Source organism: Anomaloglossus baeobatrachus, chromosome 3 (assembly GCF_048569485.1).
Source record: "Anomaloglossus baeobatrachus isolate aAnoBae1 chromosome 3, aAnoBae1.hap1, whole genome shotgun sequence".
NCBI lineage: Eukaryota > Metazoa > Chordata > Amphibia > Anura > Aromobatidae > Anomaloglossus > Anomaloglossus baeobatrachus.
The window spans coordinates 19,704,555-19,724,413 of record NC_134355.1 but is presented as its reverse complement, the minus strand read 5'-3'; the positions used below and the strand labels follow the sequence as shown (position 1 = coordinate 19,724,413).

At 44.1% G+C, this 19,859-nt stretch overlaps 1 protein-coding gene across 2 annotated transcripts in view; it reads left to right on the top strand.

Moving 5' to 3' along the window:
* The window catches only part of ALK (ALK receptor tyrosine kinase), a 946,570-nt gene that overhangs the window by 870,937 nt on the left and 55,774 nt on the right, over positions 1 to 19,859 (top strand). For both annotated transcript variants that reach the window (XM_075339043.1, XM_075339042.1), the window contains exon 21: positions 11,156 to 11,243. In XM_075339043.1, coding sequence (XP_075195158.1) covers positions 11,156 to 11,243 — 88 coding nt within the window. The remainder of the gene's footprint in view (positions 1 to 11,155; positions 11,244 to 19,859) is intronic.

The following is a 19,859-nucleotide window of genomic DNA, read 5'->3' as shown; positions in this document are numbered from 1 at the left end:
ACACTCCCGGTCAGGCACACCGAAGTCAGACAAAAACCCTTGTTGCCTTCCTCCAGGGGCTGATGTTCACACCAGGGGGTGGGCCAGGCGGTTGGTCCCGCCCACCGAGGAGTTCACAGTCCTGGAGGCGGGAAAAGTAGGCAGATCAGTTTTGGAAGTGAAAGTGGAAGGAGGGAAGTAGTAGTAGAGAAGCCTGAAGTTGGTCCGGGTGTGGCCCGGACGGATCAGCAAGGTTGGCAGACGGTGGTGACCGTCTACAGGAGTGGCCTATTGGAGCTAACCGTAAGGACCGTGGACGGGCGGTGGCCCGGCGGTACCGGACCGGTACGCTAAGAGAAGCCAGCACCATCCGTCAGGGGCTTACGGACCCCGACAAGGCTAGGAGTCGCCGTGAATTTGTCAGATCTGTTAGCGAAGGGAACCTCCAAGGTTTCCCAGCAGCCAAGTCCCGACAGAAGGCAACAGTCCAACCAAGAGAGGGAAACACAGTCACCACCAAGGCTAAAGTTCCCAGGGCCAGAGCCTGCGGGCAAAAGGGGCTCCTTCAGCACCCATCCAAGCTGGGGAGCGGGTTACCGGTGGGAACCCATTGGAACCGTACACACTACTCAGGTGCAGGGAAAGGCAGTCACCAACCTGCCGGGAGGAGAAACAACACCGCAGCCGCCTGTGGGACCCGTCCATCCAGCCGTGTGTTTTACCGGAGACTCTGTGTACATCATTGGCTGAGTGAGTACCACCGTGCCGTGCGGCACAGCACTGCCCCCGCGACCCTGCACCTCGCCAGGCCCCGTAACCCGCCTGCCATCCATCCCTACCCAATCACCGGGCCCCGGGACAACCAACCCCCTACCCACGGAGGGGAGAACTAACATCCAAGCTGCTCCCTGTCACCGCTCCCGGGATCCCCGTCCAGAGCAGCGGTGGTGTCACCAATATCACCACAACCGTGGGTGGCGTCACGGACAATATCCAATCCCCACAATCAAATCCCCACCCTTTTCACTCACGGGCGAGGAACGCCGCTCGAGTCCCCGGGATCCGGCCCACCGCTCGAGCCACCACCGAACAGCAGCAGCCGCAGCAGCAGCGGCCGGACCCGAGCAGTGGGAGAGCGCAGCGTCCCCTCCTCCGCCCGCGACATATATAAGGCAGAATAATAACACTATATACACACATAGGGATACGTATCACAGCTCCCCCGCCACCTCCTGATCTTCAGGTGCCGTTCATTGTGGCTGCCTTTATGCGCACACCCTATGTAGACAGCACAAGTCCGGAGCCTCCAATATGGCCGCCACTAGGGAGGGATTTTAAAGTGTTAAAAAAAAATCCATTAGTAACAAAAAATAATAGCACAATATTATATATTCTACAAATTGAAATGTAATATTTTAGTCTAAAATCATAGAAATCAGTTTTTTTTTTCCTTTAAGGAAACATTCTCTATATATCCATCCATGAGTCCGTGTGGTTGGGCCGCCCTTAGCAGCAACAACTGCAATCAAGTGTTTGCTATAACTGGCAATGAGTCTTTTACAACGCTATGGTGGAATTTTGACCACTCATCTTTGCAGAATTGTTGTAATCCAGCCTCATTGGAGGGTTTCCGAGCATGAGCCACCATCTTAGGGTCAGGCCACAGTATCTCAATTGGATTAAGGTCAGGACTTTGACTAGGTCACTCCAAACCCTTCATTTTGTTTTCTTAAACCATTCAGAGGTGGACTTGCTGGTGTGTTTTGGATCATTGTCCTGCTGCATAACCCAAGTGCGCTTCAGCTTGAGGTTAGGAACAGATGTCCGGACATTGTCCTTCAGGATTTTTTGGTAGACGGCGGAATTCATGGCTCCATTGACCACAGCAAGTCTTCCAAGTCCTGAAGCAGCAATCAGCCCCAGACCATTACACTACCACCACCATGTTTTACTGTGTGCATGATGTTCCTTTTCTGAAATTCTGTGTTACTTTTACACCAGATGTAACGGGACATGCACCTTCCAAAAAGTTCAACTTTTGCCTCGTCAGTCCACAGAGTATTCTCCCAAAAGTCTTGGGAATCATCAAGATGTTTTCTGGCAAAACTGAGACGAGCCTTTATGTTCTTTTTGCTTAGCAGTGGTCTTTGTCTTGGATCTCTGCCATGCCGGACATTTTTGCCCAGTCTCTTTCTTAGGCCCCTTTCACACGTCAGTGATTCTGGTACGTTTGTGCTTTTTTTTATACGTACCAGAATCGCTGACATACGCGGACGCATTATAATGAATGGGTCTGCTCACACATCAGTGATTTTTCACTGCATGTGTCTCCGTGCGGTGTACCCGCGTGTGCGTGATTGCCGCACGGAGACATGTCCATTTTTTTCTGGCATCACTGATGTTCCACGGACCACGCAGTGGTGTGATCAGTGAAACACGTGCCAGAAAAAAACGTGCATTTAAAATAATAAACATTTTAACTCACCCGGCTTCAGCCGCGCTCTCTGCAGCCCGTTCTCCCTGCTGCTTCTAAGCCGGCTGATTACACAGCTGACCCGGAAGCAGCTGCTGCGGGGGTCACCGCCGGCCGGATGCTGCGTCGTGGGAGGATTCAGCACCATGGAGAGCGGGAGCGGGCACAGGTGAGTTGATTTCTAAGTGCAATCACGGGCCACGGAGAACGGAGCCCGGATTGCACTTAGACAACCCCCGTGTGCCGTGATTCACGGCACACGCAGGGACATGTGCGTGTTTTACACGCCAGTGAAAAACGTCTGTGTTTTTCACTGACGTGTGAAACGGGCCTTATGGTGGAGTCATGAACACTGACCTTAACTGAGGCAAGTGAGGCCTGCAGTTCTTTGGATGTTGTTGTGGGGTCTTTTGTGACCTCTTTGATGAGTCGTCGCTGCGCTCTTAGGGTAATCTTGGTCGGCCGGCCATTCCTGGGAAAATTCAGCACTGTTACGTGTTTTCACCATTTGTGGAAAATGGCTCTCACTATGGTTCGCTGGAGTCCCAAAGCTTTAGAAATGGTTTTATATCCTTTTCCAGACTGATACATCACAATTACTTTTGTTTCTCATTTGTTCCTGAATTTCTTCAGCATTTGAGGATCTTTTGGTGTACTTTACTTTGTCAGGCAGGTCCCATTTAAGTGATTTCTTGATTGAGAACAGGTATGACAGTAATCAGGTCTGGGTATGACTGGGGAAATAGAACTCAGCTTCCCAAAGATGTGATAAACCACAGTTAATTAATGTTTTAAGAGGAGGGGGGCATCACTTTTTCTTTCCTTGTAAGTTGGGATATCTCTATCCCTTAACCTCTTCACGACACATGACATACTGGATACATTATGGATCGTGTCACTGTAATCCCTGCGGGCTACCCACGGAAAAATAAAAAGTTACAGCTCTCGGAAAAAGGGGAGCAAAAAAAAAAAAAGGAAAACTGGAAAATTGCCCGGGGATGAAGGAGTTAATAATAAAGGCCTTCATTTATAATCTGCATTTTGTGTTCTCTTACATTTGTTTGGTGAGAAACATGCAAAAGAATAAGGAATCAGGAGGGGGCAAACACTTTTTCACACCACTGTATATAAAAACGGTCCATAACAAAGAGAAGTCTATTCCGCCCTATGATAAATTGATATTGCAGAATAGTAACGATCTATTACTAAAAGTCGGGAGAAATTTCCCATGATGGATCTGTGCATTAGCTGCATTGACTTCCATGAACTCTCCGCTGCCGGGTCCAGAGATTAACTACAGTCCTGCAACGTGAGCCATAAAGAAGGAGATCTCTGCCGAGACTTCACTCCTCGTCCGGAATTGATGAGCGGCCGCAGAAGGAGCCGGTGCCGGAGTCACAAGTCAATCTGTCAGAAGGGTCCGAGGACGGAAAGACGGAGACCGGGAGCCGAGACCGTCCTGCTGCTGGCCCTAATTATCAATGTGTTACCGGCAGTGGCCAGAGCCTGTCACTAAGCTCCGTGTGCACCCCGGGGAACACGACTCCGCCAACTCAGCCGCACAAAAACCAAGAGCTATCAAAGCAGATAGAAGTCTCTGCCACCAGCGGGTTATTGGGAATGTCAGAATCCCCAATTTCTGTGAATTATATAAGAAATCCTTCCAGGACAGATGACAGGTCCAGAGACGATAATAATGTAATCACTGCCGGACTGAGGCAGCCGAAAATCACCTATAATGGGAGAGTCACCGTGTGACAGAAAGGGGAGAGGTGGATGGGTGGATGGGTGGATGGAGGGATGGATGGAGGGATGGGTGGATGGATGAGAGGATGGATGGATGAGAGAATGGATGGAGAGGTGGATGGATGGATGGATGAGTGGATGGATGGATGGAGAGATGGATGGATGGATGAGTGGATGGATGGATGGATGAGTGGAGAAATGGATGGATGGAGAGATGGATGGATGGATGGATGGATGGACAGATGGATGGATGGATGGATGGAGAGATGGATAGAGATATGGATGGATGGATGGAGAAATGGTTGGGTGTATGGCTGGATGGATGGGTGGGAGGATGGGTGGGTGCATGGGTGGGAGGATTGGTTGGTGGGTGGGTGGGTTGATGGGTGGATGGGATTGGTAGATGGATGGATAGATGAATGGAGAAATAGATGGATGGGTGGATTGGTAGGTGAATGGGTGGATGGATGGATTGATGGATGGGTGATTGGATAAGTGGATGGATGGGTGGGTGATTGGATGGGTGGATGGGTGGATGGATGGGTGGATTGATGGGTGGATGGATGGGTGGATGGATGGATTGATGGATGGGTGATTGGATGGGTGGATGGATGGGTGGATGGATGGATGGATGGGTGGATGGGTGGATGTGTAGATGGATGGACGGGAGGATGGATGGGTGGATGGATGGGTGGATGGATGGGTGGATGGATGGGTGGATGGATGGGTGGATAGATGGATTGATGGATGGGTGATTGGATGGGTGGATGGGTGGATGGATGGGTGGATGGGTGGATGGATGGGTGGATGGATGGATGGATGGGTGGATGGGTGGATGGATGGGTGGATGGATGGATTGATGGATGGGTGATTGGATGGGTGGATGGGTGATTGGATGGGTGGATGGGTGGATGGATGGGTGGATGGGTGGATGGATGGGTGGATGGATGGATGGATGGGTGGATGGGTGGATGTGTAGATGGATGGACGGGAGGATGGATGGGTGGATGGATGGGTGGATGGATGGGTGGATGGGTGGATGTGTAGATGGATGGACGGGAGGATGGATGGGTGGATGGATGGGTGGATGGATGGGTGGATAGATGGATTGATGGATGGGTGATTGGATGGGTGGATGGGTGATTGGATGGGTGGATGGGTGGATGGATGGGTGGATGGGTGGATGGATGGGTGGATGGATGGATGGATGGGTGGATGGGTGGATGTGTAGATGGATGGACGGGAGGATGGATGGGTGGATGGATGGGTGGATGGATGGGTGGATGGGTGGATGTGTAGATGGATGGACGGGAGGATGGATGGGTGGATGGATGGATGGATGGATGGGTGGATGGGTGGATGTGTAGATGGATGGACGGGAGGATGGATGGGTGGATGGGTGGATGGATAGGTGGGTGATTGGATGGGTGGATGGATGGATTGATGGATGGGTGATTGGATGGGTGGATGGATAGGTGGGTGATTGGATGGGTGGATGGGTGGATGGATGGGTGGATGGATGGGTGGGTGATTGGATGGGTGGATGGGTGGATGGATGGATTGATGGATGGGTGATTGGATGGGTGGATGGATAGGTGGGTGATTGGATGGGTGGATGGATGGGTGGATGGATGGATGGGTGATTGGATGGGTGAATGGGTGGATGGATGGATTGATGGATGGGTGATTGGATGGGTGGATGGATAGGTGGGTGATTGGATGGGTGGATGGGTGGATGGATGGGTGGATGGATGGGTGGGTGGGTGGATGCATGGATTGATGGATGGGTGGATGGATGGGTGGATGGGTGGATGGGTGGATGGATGGGTGGATGGATGGGTGGGTGGGTGGATGCATGGATTGATGGATGGGTGATTGGATGGGTGGATGGATGGGTGGATGGGTGGATTGGTAGATGGATGGACGGGAGGATGGATGGATGGGTGGAGAGGTGGATGTATGGATGCATAGATAGAGAAATGGATGGATGCATGGGTGGGTGGGAGGATAAATAGAAGGATCAATAGAGAGAGAGGTGTCTGGATGATGGATAGATAGAGGGATAGATACGATTCATTTTTCCTTCACAAAATTTTGAATGTCAGTCTTCATTATTTTTCAGGATTTCTAAACTAAAAATATCTAGAAGAACAAAGCCCAGACATTTATATATAAACAATCAATAAATTATAAGGTGAAACCAAAACTTCTGTATATTCAGCCTCTCAGTACAGGGGTGATTTGTCTCTTACCCTGATAAACCTCATATAGTAATGATATATACAGAGGATCAACAGCTCTGAGGGAGGAAAACTGCTGTTTTTCTGAGATTGGATGTACAATGAACCAGAAGAAATAACAGAAAAAAACAACAATCCAAGAAATGCAAATAAGATGCAAAACACTTTACCATCATTATACTCAGAGACACTTCATCTGCATGAAAAACAAAAAGAGGGAACAATGGTAAAAATCATAGAATATAACTACTACAATACTGCCCCTATGTACAAGAATATAACTACTATAATACTGCCCCCTATGTACAAGAATATAACTACTATAATACTGTCCCCTATGTACAAGAATATAACCACTATAATACTGCTCCTATATACAAGAATATAACTACTATACTACTGCCCCTATGTACAAGAATATAACTACTATAATACTGCCCCTATGTACAAGAATATAACTACTATAATATTGCCCCTATATACAAGAATATAACTACTATAATACTGCCCCTATGTACAAGAATATAACTACTATAATACTGCTCCTATGTACAAGAATATAACTACTATAATACTGCCCCCTATGTACAAGAATATAACTACTATAATACTGCCCCTATATACAAGAATATAACTACTATAATACTGCTCCTATGTACAAGAATATAACTACTATAATACTGCCCCTATGTACAAGAATAGAACTACTATAATACTGCTCCTATGTACAAGAATAGAACTACTATAATACTGCCCCCTATGTACAAGAATATAACTACAATAATACTGCTCCTATGTACAAGAATAGAACTACTATAATACTGCCCCCTATGTACAAGATTATAACTACTATAATACTGCCCCTATGTACAAGAATATAACTACTATAATACTGGCCCTATGTACAAGAATATAACTACTATAATACTGCCCCTATATACAAGAATATAACTACTATAATACTGCTCCTATGTACAAGAATATAACTACTATAATACTGCCCCTATGTACAAGAATAGAACTACTATAATACTGCTCCTATGTACAAGAATAGAACTACTATAATACTGCCCCCTATGTACAAGAATATAACTACAATAATACTGCTCCTATGTACAAGAATAGAACTACTATAATACTGCCCCCTATGTACAAGATTATAACTACTATAATACTGCCCCTATGTACAAGAATATAACTACTATAATACTGCCCCCTATATACAAGAATATAACTACTATAATACTGCCCCTATGTACAAGAATATAACTACTATAATACTCCTATGTACAAGAATATAACTACTTTAATACTGCCCCTATGTACAAGAATATAACTACTATAATACTGCTCCTATGTACAAGAATATGACTACTATAATACTGACCCTAGGTACAAGAATATAACTACTATAATACTGCCCCCTATGTACAAGAACTACTATAATACTGCCCCTATATACAAGAATATAACTACTATAATACTGCCCCTATGTACAAGAATATAACTACTATAATTCTGCTCCATATGTACAAGAATAGAACTACTATAATACTGCCCCTATGTACAAGAATATAACTACTATAATACTGCCCCCTATGTACAGGAATATAACTACTACAATACTGCCCCCTATGTACAAGAATATAACTACTATAATACTGCCCCCTATGTACAGGAATATAACTACTATAATACTGCTCCTATGTACAAGAATATAACTACTATAATACTGCTCCTATGTACAAGAAAATAACTACTATAATACTGCCCCTATGTACAAGAATATAACTACTATAATACTGCCCCTATGTACAAGAATATAACTACTATAATACTGCCCCTAGGTACAAGAATATAACTACTATAATACTGCTCCATATGTACAGTAACATAACTACTATAATACTGCCCCCTATGTACAGTAATATAACTACTATAATACTGCTCCCTATACAAGAATATAACTGCTATAATCCTGCTCCTATGTACAAGAATATAACTACTATAATACTGCTCCATATGTACAAGAATATAACTACTATAATACTGCCCCTATGTACAAGAATATAACTACTATAATACTGCCCCCTATGTACAGGAATATAACTACTACAATACTGCCCCCTATGTACAAGAATATAACTACTATAATACTGCCCCCTATGTACAGGAATATAACTACTATAATACTGTTCCTATGTACAAGAATATAACTACTATAATACTGCTCCTATGTACAAGAATATAACTACTATAATACTGCCCCTATGTACAAGAATATAACTTCTATAATACTGCCCCTATGTACAAGAATATAACTACTATAATACTGCCTCCTATGTACAAGAATATAACTACTATAATACTGCCTCCTATGGTATGTACAAGAATATAACTACTATAATACTGCCCCTATGTACAAGAATATAACTACTATATTACTGCCTCCTATGTACAAGAATATAACTACTATAATACTGCCCCTATGTACAAGAATATAACTACTATATTACTGCCTCCTATGTACAAGAATATAACTACTATATTACTGCCCATATGTACAAGAATATAACTACTATAATGCTGCTCCCTATGTACAAGAATATAACTACTATAGTACTGCCTCCTATGTACAAGAATATAACTACTATATTACTGCCTCCTATGTACAAGAATATAACTACTATAATACTGCCCCTATGTACAAGAATATAACTACTATATTACTGCCTCCTATGTACAAGAATATAACTACTATATTACTGCCCATATGTACAAGAATATAACTACTATAATGCTGCTCCCTATGTACAAGAATATAACTACTATAGTACTGCCTCCTATGTACAAGAATATAACTACTAAAATACTGTCCCTATGTACAAGAATATAACTACTATAATACTGCCTCCTATGTACAAGAATATAACTACTATAATACTGCCCATATGTACAAGAATATAACTACTATAATACTGCTCCAATGTACAAGAATATAACTACTATAATACTGCTCCTATGTACAAGAATATAACTACTATAATACTGCCCCTATGTACAAGAATATAACTACTATAATACTGCCCCTATGTACAAGAATATAACTACTATAATACTGCCCCTATGTACAAGAACATAACTACTATAATACTGCCCCTATGTACAAGAATATATCTACTATAATACGGCCCCCTATGTACAAGAATATAACTGCTATAATACTGCCCCTATGTACAAGAATATAACTACTATAATACTGCCCCTATGTACAAGAACATAACTACTATAATACTGCCCCTATGTACAAGAATATATCTACTATAATACTACCCCTATGTACAAGAACATAACTACTATAATACTGCCCCTATGTACAAGAATATAACTACTATAATACTGCCCCTATGTACAAGAACATAACTACTATAATACTGCCCCTATGTACAAGAACATAACTACTATAATACTGCCCCTATGTACAAGAATATAACTACTATAATACTGCCCCTATGTACAAGAACATAACTACTATAATACTGCCCCTATGTACAAGAACATAACTACTATAATACTGCCCCTATGTACAAGAATATAACTACTATAATACTGCCCCTATGTACAAGAATATAACTACTATAATACTGCCCCCTATGTACAGGAATATAACTACTATAATACTGCCCCTATGTACAAGAACATAACTACTATAATACTGCCCCTATGTACAAGAACATAACTACTATAATACTGCCCCTATGTACAAGAATATAACTACTATAATACTGCCTCTATGTACAAGAACATAACTACTATAATACTGCCCCTATGTACAAGAATATAACTACTATAATACTGCCCCCTATGTACAAGAATATAACTACTATAATACTGCCCCTATGTACAAGACTATAACTACTATAATACTGCCCTCTATGTACAAGAATATAACTACTATAATACTGCCCCCTATGTACAAGAATATAACTACTATAATACTGTCCCTATGTACAAGAATATAACTACTATAATACTGCCCCTATGTACAAGAATATAACTACTATAATACTGCCCACTATGTACAGTAATATAACTACTATAATACTGCTCCCTATGTACAAGAATATAACTACTATAATACTGCTCCTATGTACAAGAATGTAACTCCTATAATACTGCCCCTATGTACAAGACTATAACTACTATAATACTGCCCTCTATGTACAAGAATATAACTACTATAATACTGCCCCCTATGTACAAGAATATAACTACTATAATACTGCTCCTATGTACAAGAATATAACTACTATAATACTGCCCCCTATGTACAAGAATATAACTACTATAATACTGCCCCCTATGTACAAGAATATAACTACTATAATACTGTCCCTATGTACAAGAATATAACTACTATAATACTGCCCCTATGTACAAGAATATAACTACTATAATACTGCCCACTATGTACAGTAATATAACTACTATAATACTGCCCCCTATGTACAAGAATATAACTACTATAATACTGCTCCTATGTACAAGAATGTAACTCCTATAATACTGCCCCTATGTACAAGAATATAACTACTATAATACTGCCCCTATGTACAAGAATATAACTGCTATAATACTGCCCCTATGTACAAGAATATAACTGCTATAATACTGCTCTTTATTAGAAAATACTATTTATCTCCTTGATATTTTGCAGAGGTCTGGGCCATGGGGCATTTGGAGAAGTCTATGAAGGTCAAGTATTGTCCATTCCTAATGACCCTCCCCTGAAGGTTGCAGTGAAGGTAGGTGAAATCTGAGGGTTATTGATTATGGGGATTGTATGTAATGGATCCTTCCCTGTATGTGCAGCGTAAACATTATATACAATGAGGTCCTTACTCCTGTGGCCTTTTGTTGTTGAGCATCTGCTGCGTTCATGGCTCCTTACAGGTGAATTTGCCGCATGGGAGGGAACATTGACCTCTCCCCAGCGTGACATTGTGACCATGACAAGCACCCAAAATTCCTCCAAAAATATTATCCCAGAAGGTTGATCCTTTCAAATAAAAGGTTAATAATGTACATTGAGTTGAAATCCATCGTAGACATATTGTGTATACATCACGGTCGGTCTTGTTCATGGTCGGTAGAGCTGTATTTTCTGCTGGTCAGCTATTGTGGCTGGAGGAAGTTAAAGCGGTCGTAATTCACATCACTACCATTAGGTGGCGTTACACACAGACACATATAGAATAAACCATCTCCCAACAGGATGTGGAAAATTCATTTTAGGTTTCATATGTGGAGCCAAGTGCAAAGGTAAGGAATACACCACTGTATATTTCTGACCAAGGGCTGTGATAGAAGCCACATAGCGGTTTATGTCAACAATAGGATTTTTTTTTTGTGGTTGCCCTTTTTATAGGAATGTCTGCTTTTTACTATACAGTTTGAAGAATAGTATACAGATGCCTATTGCCAGACAAAGGCCAACAGGACACTCTTTTAGTAGCTGCTTTGAACTGCTGCTCAAGCAAAAATCCATAGTCAAACACTTTTTGTAAACACTCTGACTTTGTGTGCTTCTTTCCTTCCCTCCCCAGTATTCAGACGGGAGAGGGTTTATACATAGAGATCAGTGGACCCGTGAAAGGTTGGGTTCTGCTGGTTCAGCTGAACTTCATTATTTGGGCAGTTCGGGTCTCCGCCCACATACAGCCAGTCATAAACAGATCACTTCTAGGGGTGGATGGGGTTGTTTTCCATTTTTTGTGGGTTGCACATTACATCTGATCATACAGTTGTTACCTCTAGTGCGAGCCATTCAAACACTGCAAGCGGCTTGCACTGGGCCGAGCATCTAGCGTACTCAAGCACAGCAATACTCCCACGAGCGGTTTGCATTTCTAAAGCACCCGAACTCCGGCTACGAACTTTGTTTTCTTGGAAAAGTCTGCGTTCGTATCAAACACTGAACTTCATGTTCGCCTATCTCTATTTGTAAACGATTTCTGAATACTGATTTTTGCTAGAGCAGCAGTTCAAAGTAGCTTGTAAAAGATACTGAACCAGACAGTTAAACCAGCACTTTCAGAGTCAAAAGGAAGTAATTGTCACGGTGACTATGGGATATCGGAGCTCCAAAGCTGTCCCTCAAGTGAGGTGGTCCTATGCTATCCCAAATCTCAGGGATACTCCTGAAAGTGGCGATGCCTGAGTCTCCTTTCTGGTCCTGCTCCTGACCAGTTCTGATCTGATTCCCCCTCCCTTTTCCCCCAGGAAGGGACGGGACAAGAGTGTGATGAAACCCACAGATAAAGAGAGACAGGGGAAAACCATAACTCTGTTACATAACACGCACACACAAAGGTAAAGACAATAAGAGATTCAGGAGGAAAACAAGAGCAGGAAGGAAACAACAAGACAACAGGAGTAAACTGTACAACCACACCAAGCAAAAAGCACAACTATCTCCAGAAAGTCTGGGACCACACATCAAAGACAAACTATAGCTGGCATAGGTGGAAGGATTCAACCAGCATAAATAGGAGGGGAGCAGATATAATAGGCCTCCCCACATCATGTGATTAAAGGAGCAAACACATCAGCAGAGATTAACTCGAGGTCGATGCTCGAGTCTGCCTTTGTTGATCCAAGACACCAGAGAAACCATAGAAACCATAGGGCGGAGTGGCAGAATCTGCAATCTGAACAGCGCCCAACACCGCCATGACAGAACGCCGCCATGACAGTCTACGAAGTTTATGCAAAACTCCATGTAACAGTAATGGAGCTATGATACAAAAATTCAGAACTTTGCACCACCTGATCAATAACTAAAAAAATGACAGCTTAGTTACACTTTAGGAAATGGATGAACAGAATTGTATCAATTGGATGGAAAAGGGCAAATCCGCACCTTTACTGGGGCTCTTTTTTATTTTTGGCCTTTTAGACTTTGCGCATCTTAGAGGAAAAAATCAATGTTAAATCTAGAACAAAATAGCAGCAGATCATTACTCAGGAGACGAAAGTTACAAAGTTGTTTTGGCTTTTTTTTTCCTGAGCTTTGATTGACAGCTTATTTTGAGAACCAACTGCAGGAACAATAAATTGAGACTTGCGTCGGTCCGAGCCGAGCCGGAGACGTTGCGGATTGTCAGTTCCTTTTGATTAAAGTAGTTGAAGGTCCAAGATCTTCCATAAAGCAGCGCTGCTGCACCGGAGCCATCCATTACTTCTTTCTCGCTACATTGACGTGATTCCGGAAGCGGGCCGGAGCCGACTCGTAAACCGTCCTTTCTGAGACATCTTAAATCTTGTGAAGATTTCTGCAGCTGCGCGCCTCTTCTCCATTCTCTTTATGCCGGCGTCTGTGAGGCGGGAGGTGGGGGGGGTTAGTCTTTCCTCCGGTGAAACTTTTTTATGTTACTTTTACAAGTTTACAAATAATTGATACAAGTGCAGAGCGGCGCCGCTTCATTATTCTGCAAACAGAAGGCATAAAACCGACCCTGCAAAATATATATATATAGTAAAAGAAACAGAAGACGGCTGTAAAACAGCTCCAGGGCCCTAAGTAACAACTCTGAACCAATATAAAGTTATAGGTCCAAGGACTCGGAACAGTTTTATGACTGATCATCGTATAATGGAAACTTCTGCAACTCTCTAATAGACTTTGGCCCCAATTCATCAATTGCATTTTTACAAGAGATTTTCTGTCTTGTCTTTTTGTACAGTGCCTTGCGAAAGTATTCAGCCCCCTTGAATTTTCCAACCTTTTCCCACATTTCTGGCTTCAAACATAAAGATAAAAATGTTAATTAAATTAAATTAATTAAAGGACCACTCCAGTGTGTTTTTTTTTTTTCCATTGCACTGGAGTGGTTCTTTAAATCCAAGTCCCCCGACCCTGCTCTGATACTCACCTAGCGGCAGCTTCACCTTCTATCACCACTGCTCCTGTGGGTATCCAGCAATTTGTGACCTGTCAGCCGTTCCAGTGTTTCATGGAGGCACCAGGGGTCAAAACTCAATACAAGTCTATGAGAGCCTTGTCCTGGCTTCGTTCTGACCCCGTCCGGCCTCGTCCTGGCTTCGGTCTGGTCCCATTCCGGCCTCGTCCTCACCTTGGTCTAGCCCCGTTCCAGCTTCATTCCGGCCTCATCCTGGCCTCAGTCTGCTCCCATTCCGGCCACATTCTAGTCCCATTGCGGCCTTGGTCTCACTCCATTCCAGCCTTGTCTTGGCCTCTGTCTTTCCCCATTCCGGCCTCATTCCGGACTCATCCTGACCTTGTTCCGGCCTCATCCTGGCCTTGGTCTGTTCCCGTTCCGGCCTTGTTTTGACCTCGGTCTTGCCCCATTCCAAACTCATCCTGACTTTGTTCCGGCCTCATCCTGGCCTTGGTCTGTCCCCGTTCAGTCCTTCTATTGGTATTGGTCTGGCCCCATTCCAGCCTCATTCTGGACTCATCTTGATCTTGTTCTGGCCTCATCCTGGCCTCAGTCTTTCCCCGTACCAGCCTTGTCTTGGCCAAGGTCTGGCCCCATTCCAGCCTCGTTCCGGACTCGCCCTGACCTTGTTCCTGCCTCATTATGGCCTCGGCCTGGTCCCATTCTGGCCTCTATTCAGCCTTGTCCTGGCCCTGTTCCAGCCTCATCCTGGCCTCATCGTGGCCTCGTTCTTGCCTCATTCTAGACTCATCCTGACTTCATTCTGGCCAGGTTCCAGCCTCATCCTAGCCATGTTCTGGCCCCGTTCTGGCCTCGTCCTGGCCTTGTTCTGGCCCTATTACAGCCTCGCCCTGCCCTTGGTCCGGCCTCATTCGTGTTTCATTCTGGCCTCCTTCTAGCCTCATTTTGGCCTTCATCTGGCACCGCAGGACCAAAGAGGCAGCGATAAAAGGTGAAGATGCCTGAAAGTGAGTAAATGACGAGGGATTTAGATTTAAAGCGCCACTCCAGAGCTGAAAAAACCCTCTGGAGGGGTGCTTTAACTAGCCAAAGTATTGGCATAACCAAAATCACACACACATTGTTGAATAAATAAAAAAAAAATAAGAACTAAAAAAACTGGCAGAAGCCATAATAATTTTAGTGCAAAAATAAAAATGTCTAAAAAACAAACTTTTACATAAAAAAATAAAAGGAAAAAAGTAATCTGAGCCTTTGTGTTTCAATTTCTGCTTGATGCCAATAAATTGGAATATCCTAGTCTGAATCCACCAGGCTGTACCCACATAATACTGCTCACAGCTAAGCTTTTTTGCACTTGTATCCAGTCGTGCAACTGGGTCCCGGTGCATAGTTTGGATCTGCCCCCCACCTGCATAATGTACTATTACCCTCCATCCTGGCCCCCTTCCGGTAATAATGTTTTCCATCCTTTGCCCCTTCCTGGTATAATATCCCTCATCCTTTGCCCCTTCCTGATATAATATCCCTCATCCTTTGCCCCTTTTTGGTATAATGCACCCATCATGGGCCCCTTCCTAGTATAATGTCACCTATCCTGGGCCCCTTGCTGGTATCATGACCCCCATCCTTTGCCACTTTTAGTAAGAATATTTCCCATCATGGCCCCTTCCTGGTATAATTTCCCCCATCCTGGGCCACTTCCTAGTATAATGCCCCCATCCTGAGCCCCTTCCTGGTAATATTCCCCCCCCATCCTGGGACCCTTCCTGGTATAATGCCCCCATCCTTTGTCCCTTCCTGGTATAATGCCCCCCATCCTGGGCCCCTTCCTGGTATTATTGCCCTATCCTTTGCCCTTTCCTGGTATAATGCTCCTCATCCTGGGCCCCTTCCTAGTATAATGTCCCCATACTGAGCCCCTTCCTGGTATAATGCCCCCCATCCTATGCCTCTTCCTGGTATAATTGCCCCCATTCTTTGCCCTTTCCTGGTGTAATACCCCAAATCCTGGGCTCATTCCTGGTATAATTTCCCTCATTCTTTGCCCCTTCCTGGTATAATGCCCCCCATCCTGGGCCACTTCCTGGTAAAATGTCCCCCATCTTGAGCCCCTTCCTGGTATAATGACCCCCTTCCTGGGCCCCTTCTTGGTATACTGTCCCCATCCTGGTATAATGTCTCCTATCCTGGGCCCTTTCCTGGTATAATGACCCCATCCTTTTCCCCTTCCTGGTATAATGTTTCCCATCATCAGCCCCATCCTGGTATAATATCTCCTATACTGAGCCCATTCTTGGTATAATGTTCTCCATCCTGGGCTCCTTCCTGGTATAATGTGCCCCATCCTTTGCCCCTTCCTGGCATAATGCATCCAATCCTGGGCCCCTTCCTGGTATAATGGCCTCCATCCTGGGCCCCTTCCTGGTATAATGTCCCCCATCCTAAGCTCCTTCCTGGTATAATGTCCACCATCAAGGGCCTCTTCCTGGTAAAATATCCCCTATCCTGGATTCCTTCCTGGTATAATGCCCCCCATCCTTTTCCCCTTCCTGGTATAATGCCCCCCATCCTTTTCCCCTTCCTGGTATAATGTTCCCCATCCGGAGCCCATTCTTGGTATAATGTTCCCCATCCTGAGCTCATTCTTGGTATAATGTTCCCCATCCTGAACCCATTCTTTGTATAATGTTTCCCATCCTGAGCCCATTCTTGGTATAATGTTCCCCATCCTGAACCCATTCTTGGTATAATGTTCCCCATCCTGAACCCATTCTTGGTATAATGTTCCCCATCCTGAACCCATTCTTTGTATAATGTTCCCCATCCTGAGCCCATTCTTGGTATAATATTCCCCATCCTGAGCCCATTCTTGGTATAATGTTCCCCATCCTGAGCCCATTCTTTGTATAATGTTCCCCATCCTGAGCCCATTCTTGGTATAATATTCCCCATCCTGAGCCCATTCTTGGTATAATGTTCCCCATCCTGAGCCCATTCTTGGTGTAATGTTCCCCATCCTGAGCCCATTCTTGGTATACTATTCCCCATCCTGAGCCCATTCTTGGTATAATATTCCCCATCCTGAGCCCATTCTTGGTATAATGTTCCCCATCCTGAACCCATTCTTGGTATAATGTTCCCCATCCTGAGCCCATTCTTGGTATAATATTCCCCATCCTGAGCCCATTCTTGGTATAATATTCCCCATCCTGAGCCCATTCTTGGTATAATGTTCCCCATCCTGAACCCATTCTTGGTATAATGTTCCCCATCCTGAGCCCATTCTTGGTATAATGTTCCCCATCCTGAACCCATTCTTGGTATAATGTTCCCCATCCTGAGCCCATTCTTGGTATAATGTTCCCCATCCTGAACCCATTCTTGGTATAATATTCCCCATCCTGAACCCATTCTTGGTATAATGTTCCCCATCCTGAGCCCATTCTTGGTATAATATTCCCCATCCTGAACCCATTCTTGGTATAATGTTCCCCATCCTGAGCCCATTCTTGGTATAATATTCCCCATCCTGAGCCCATTCTTGGTATAATGTTCCCCATCCTGAGCCCATTCTTGGTATACTATTCCCCATCCTGAGCCCATTCTTGGTATAATATTCCCCATCCTGAGCCCATTCTTGGTATAATGTTCCCCATCCTGAGCCCATTCTTGGTATAATATTCCCCATCCTGAGCCCATTCTTGGTATAATATTCCCCATCCTGAGCCCATTCTTGGTATAATGTTCCCCATCCTGAGCCCATTCTTGGTATACTATTCCCCATCCTGAGCCCATTCTTGGTATAATATTCCCCATCCTGAGCCCATTCTTGGTATAATATTCCCCATCCTGAGCCCATTCTTGGTATAATGTTCCCCATCCTGAGCCCATTCTTGGTATAATATTCCCCATCCTGAGCCCATTCTTGGTATAATATTCCCCATCCTGAGCCCATTCTTGGTATAATGTTCCCCATCCTGAGCCCATTCTTGGTATAATGTTCCCCATCCTGAGCCCATTCTTGGTATAATGTTCCCCATCCTGAGCCCATTCTTGGTATACTATTCCCCATCCTGAACCCATTCTTGGTATAATGTTCCCCATCCTGAGCCCATTCTTGGTATAATATTCCCCATCCTGAGCCCCATCCTGGTATAATATTCCCCATCCTGAGCCCCTTCCTTGTAAAATGTACCCCATCCAGTGTTCCTTCCTGATATATTGTCCCCATTATGGGCCCCTTCCTGGTATACTGTCCCACCTCCTGGGCCCATCCTGTAATAATGTTGCCAATGGCGTGTATTGCAGGGACGCACATCCAGCTGAAATAGTCGCTGGCATCGTTGGGCCTCCCCAATCCTGGATGGACAGAGTCTATGCTACTACTACCTTCATGAAACATCAATCCTTAATAATCTATTTTTTTTCCTGTTCCTCCATTACTCCTACTGAAAAATTCATTAAAAAATGGACACTTGGATGTTACCAGCGACGGAATTAATTTCTGAACATTCCCAATCCGTGCTGGCGCTGTTACTGTGCAGAAACTCAGTCCTATACATGGTCCATTTACTAGTTAATTTCCAGGAGGAATAACTGAGGGATATATAATTATAAGGAGAGATGTTCTGGCATTGTTATTTCATGGGGAACACGAGCCTTCACTAAAGCTGGAGAAGCAACAGGACCTTAAACCCAAAAAATATATATATTGCTCTGCTACATCTCCTGGAAAAATGAGGCGTGTTTCCCTTTAATTAGTATTTTTGCAGCGGTTCCTTTAGAAATGTGTTAGACAAGAGAGTGATAAGTAATGGATGGCGCTGGCTGCTGATGAGAGGGTGATGGGATGAATATTAAGCGTGTGCCGGGCGTCTTGGAAGTCAGCAGTTTGGCCTTTTTTGAAGTCCTCAGACTGTCGATACATTGAATTCTATAGATGCCGACTCAGCTCCGCACCTGTTTTTCCGTAATAACGTTGTTTCAGCCCAAGGATTTGCATCATTTCTTGACAGACTTCACCCTTCCTGGCCGCAGTTCTGAAAAGTCTTTGAAAAGGACGGATCCTCTGGGTGAAGATTAGGGAGGTCACTGATTGGGGGCACGCATGCTGCCGTGCGGGACTGTCTGCATTGGCACAAGCATTCCTATATTTATGGTGTTCCTCTTATCTTAGGGAAAAACATTGTCCAGGGTGGGCTGGAGGCTGCTTTGCTTCCATTGGGTTAGGAGAGACAGTGTCACAAAAAAATTATTTCTGCAACCGCCACTAGGGGGAGCTCTTCAAAGCTGGAATTCATTATTATTAATATTTGTTTATAATGCACCATTGATTCCATGGTGAATTCATCACAGCTCTATGGCTTCTGCTCTCTATAAAGATTTGTTATAATAATGATTTGCAGGGAATTTTGAACCTATTGGGGTCATGCCTGAGCCACCAGGGCTAATAGATGATAAGCAAAGCCCCAAATATTAGATATCATCTATACCCAC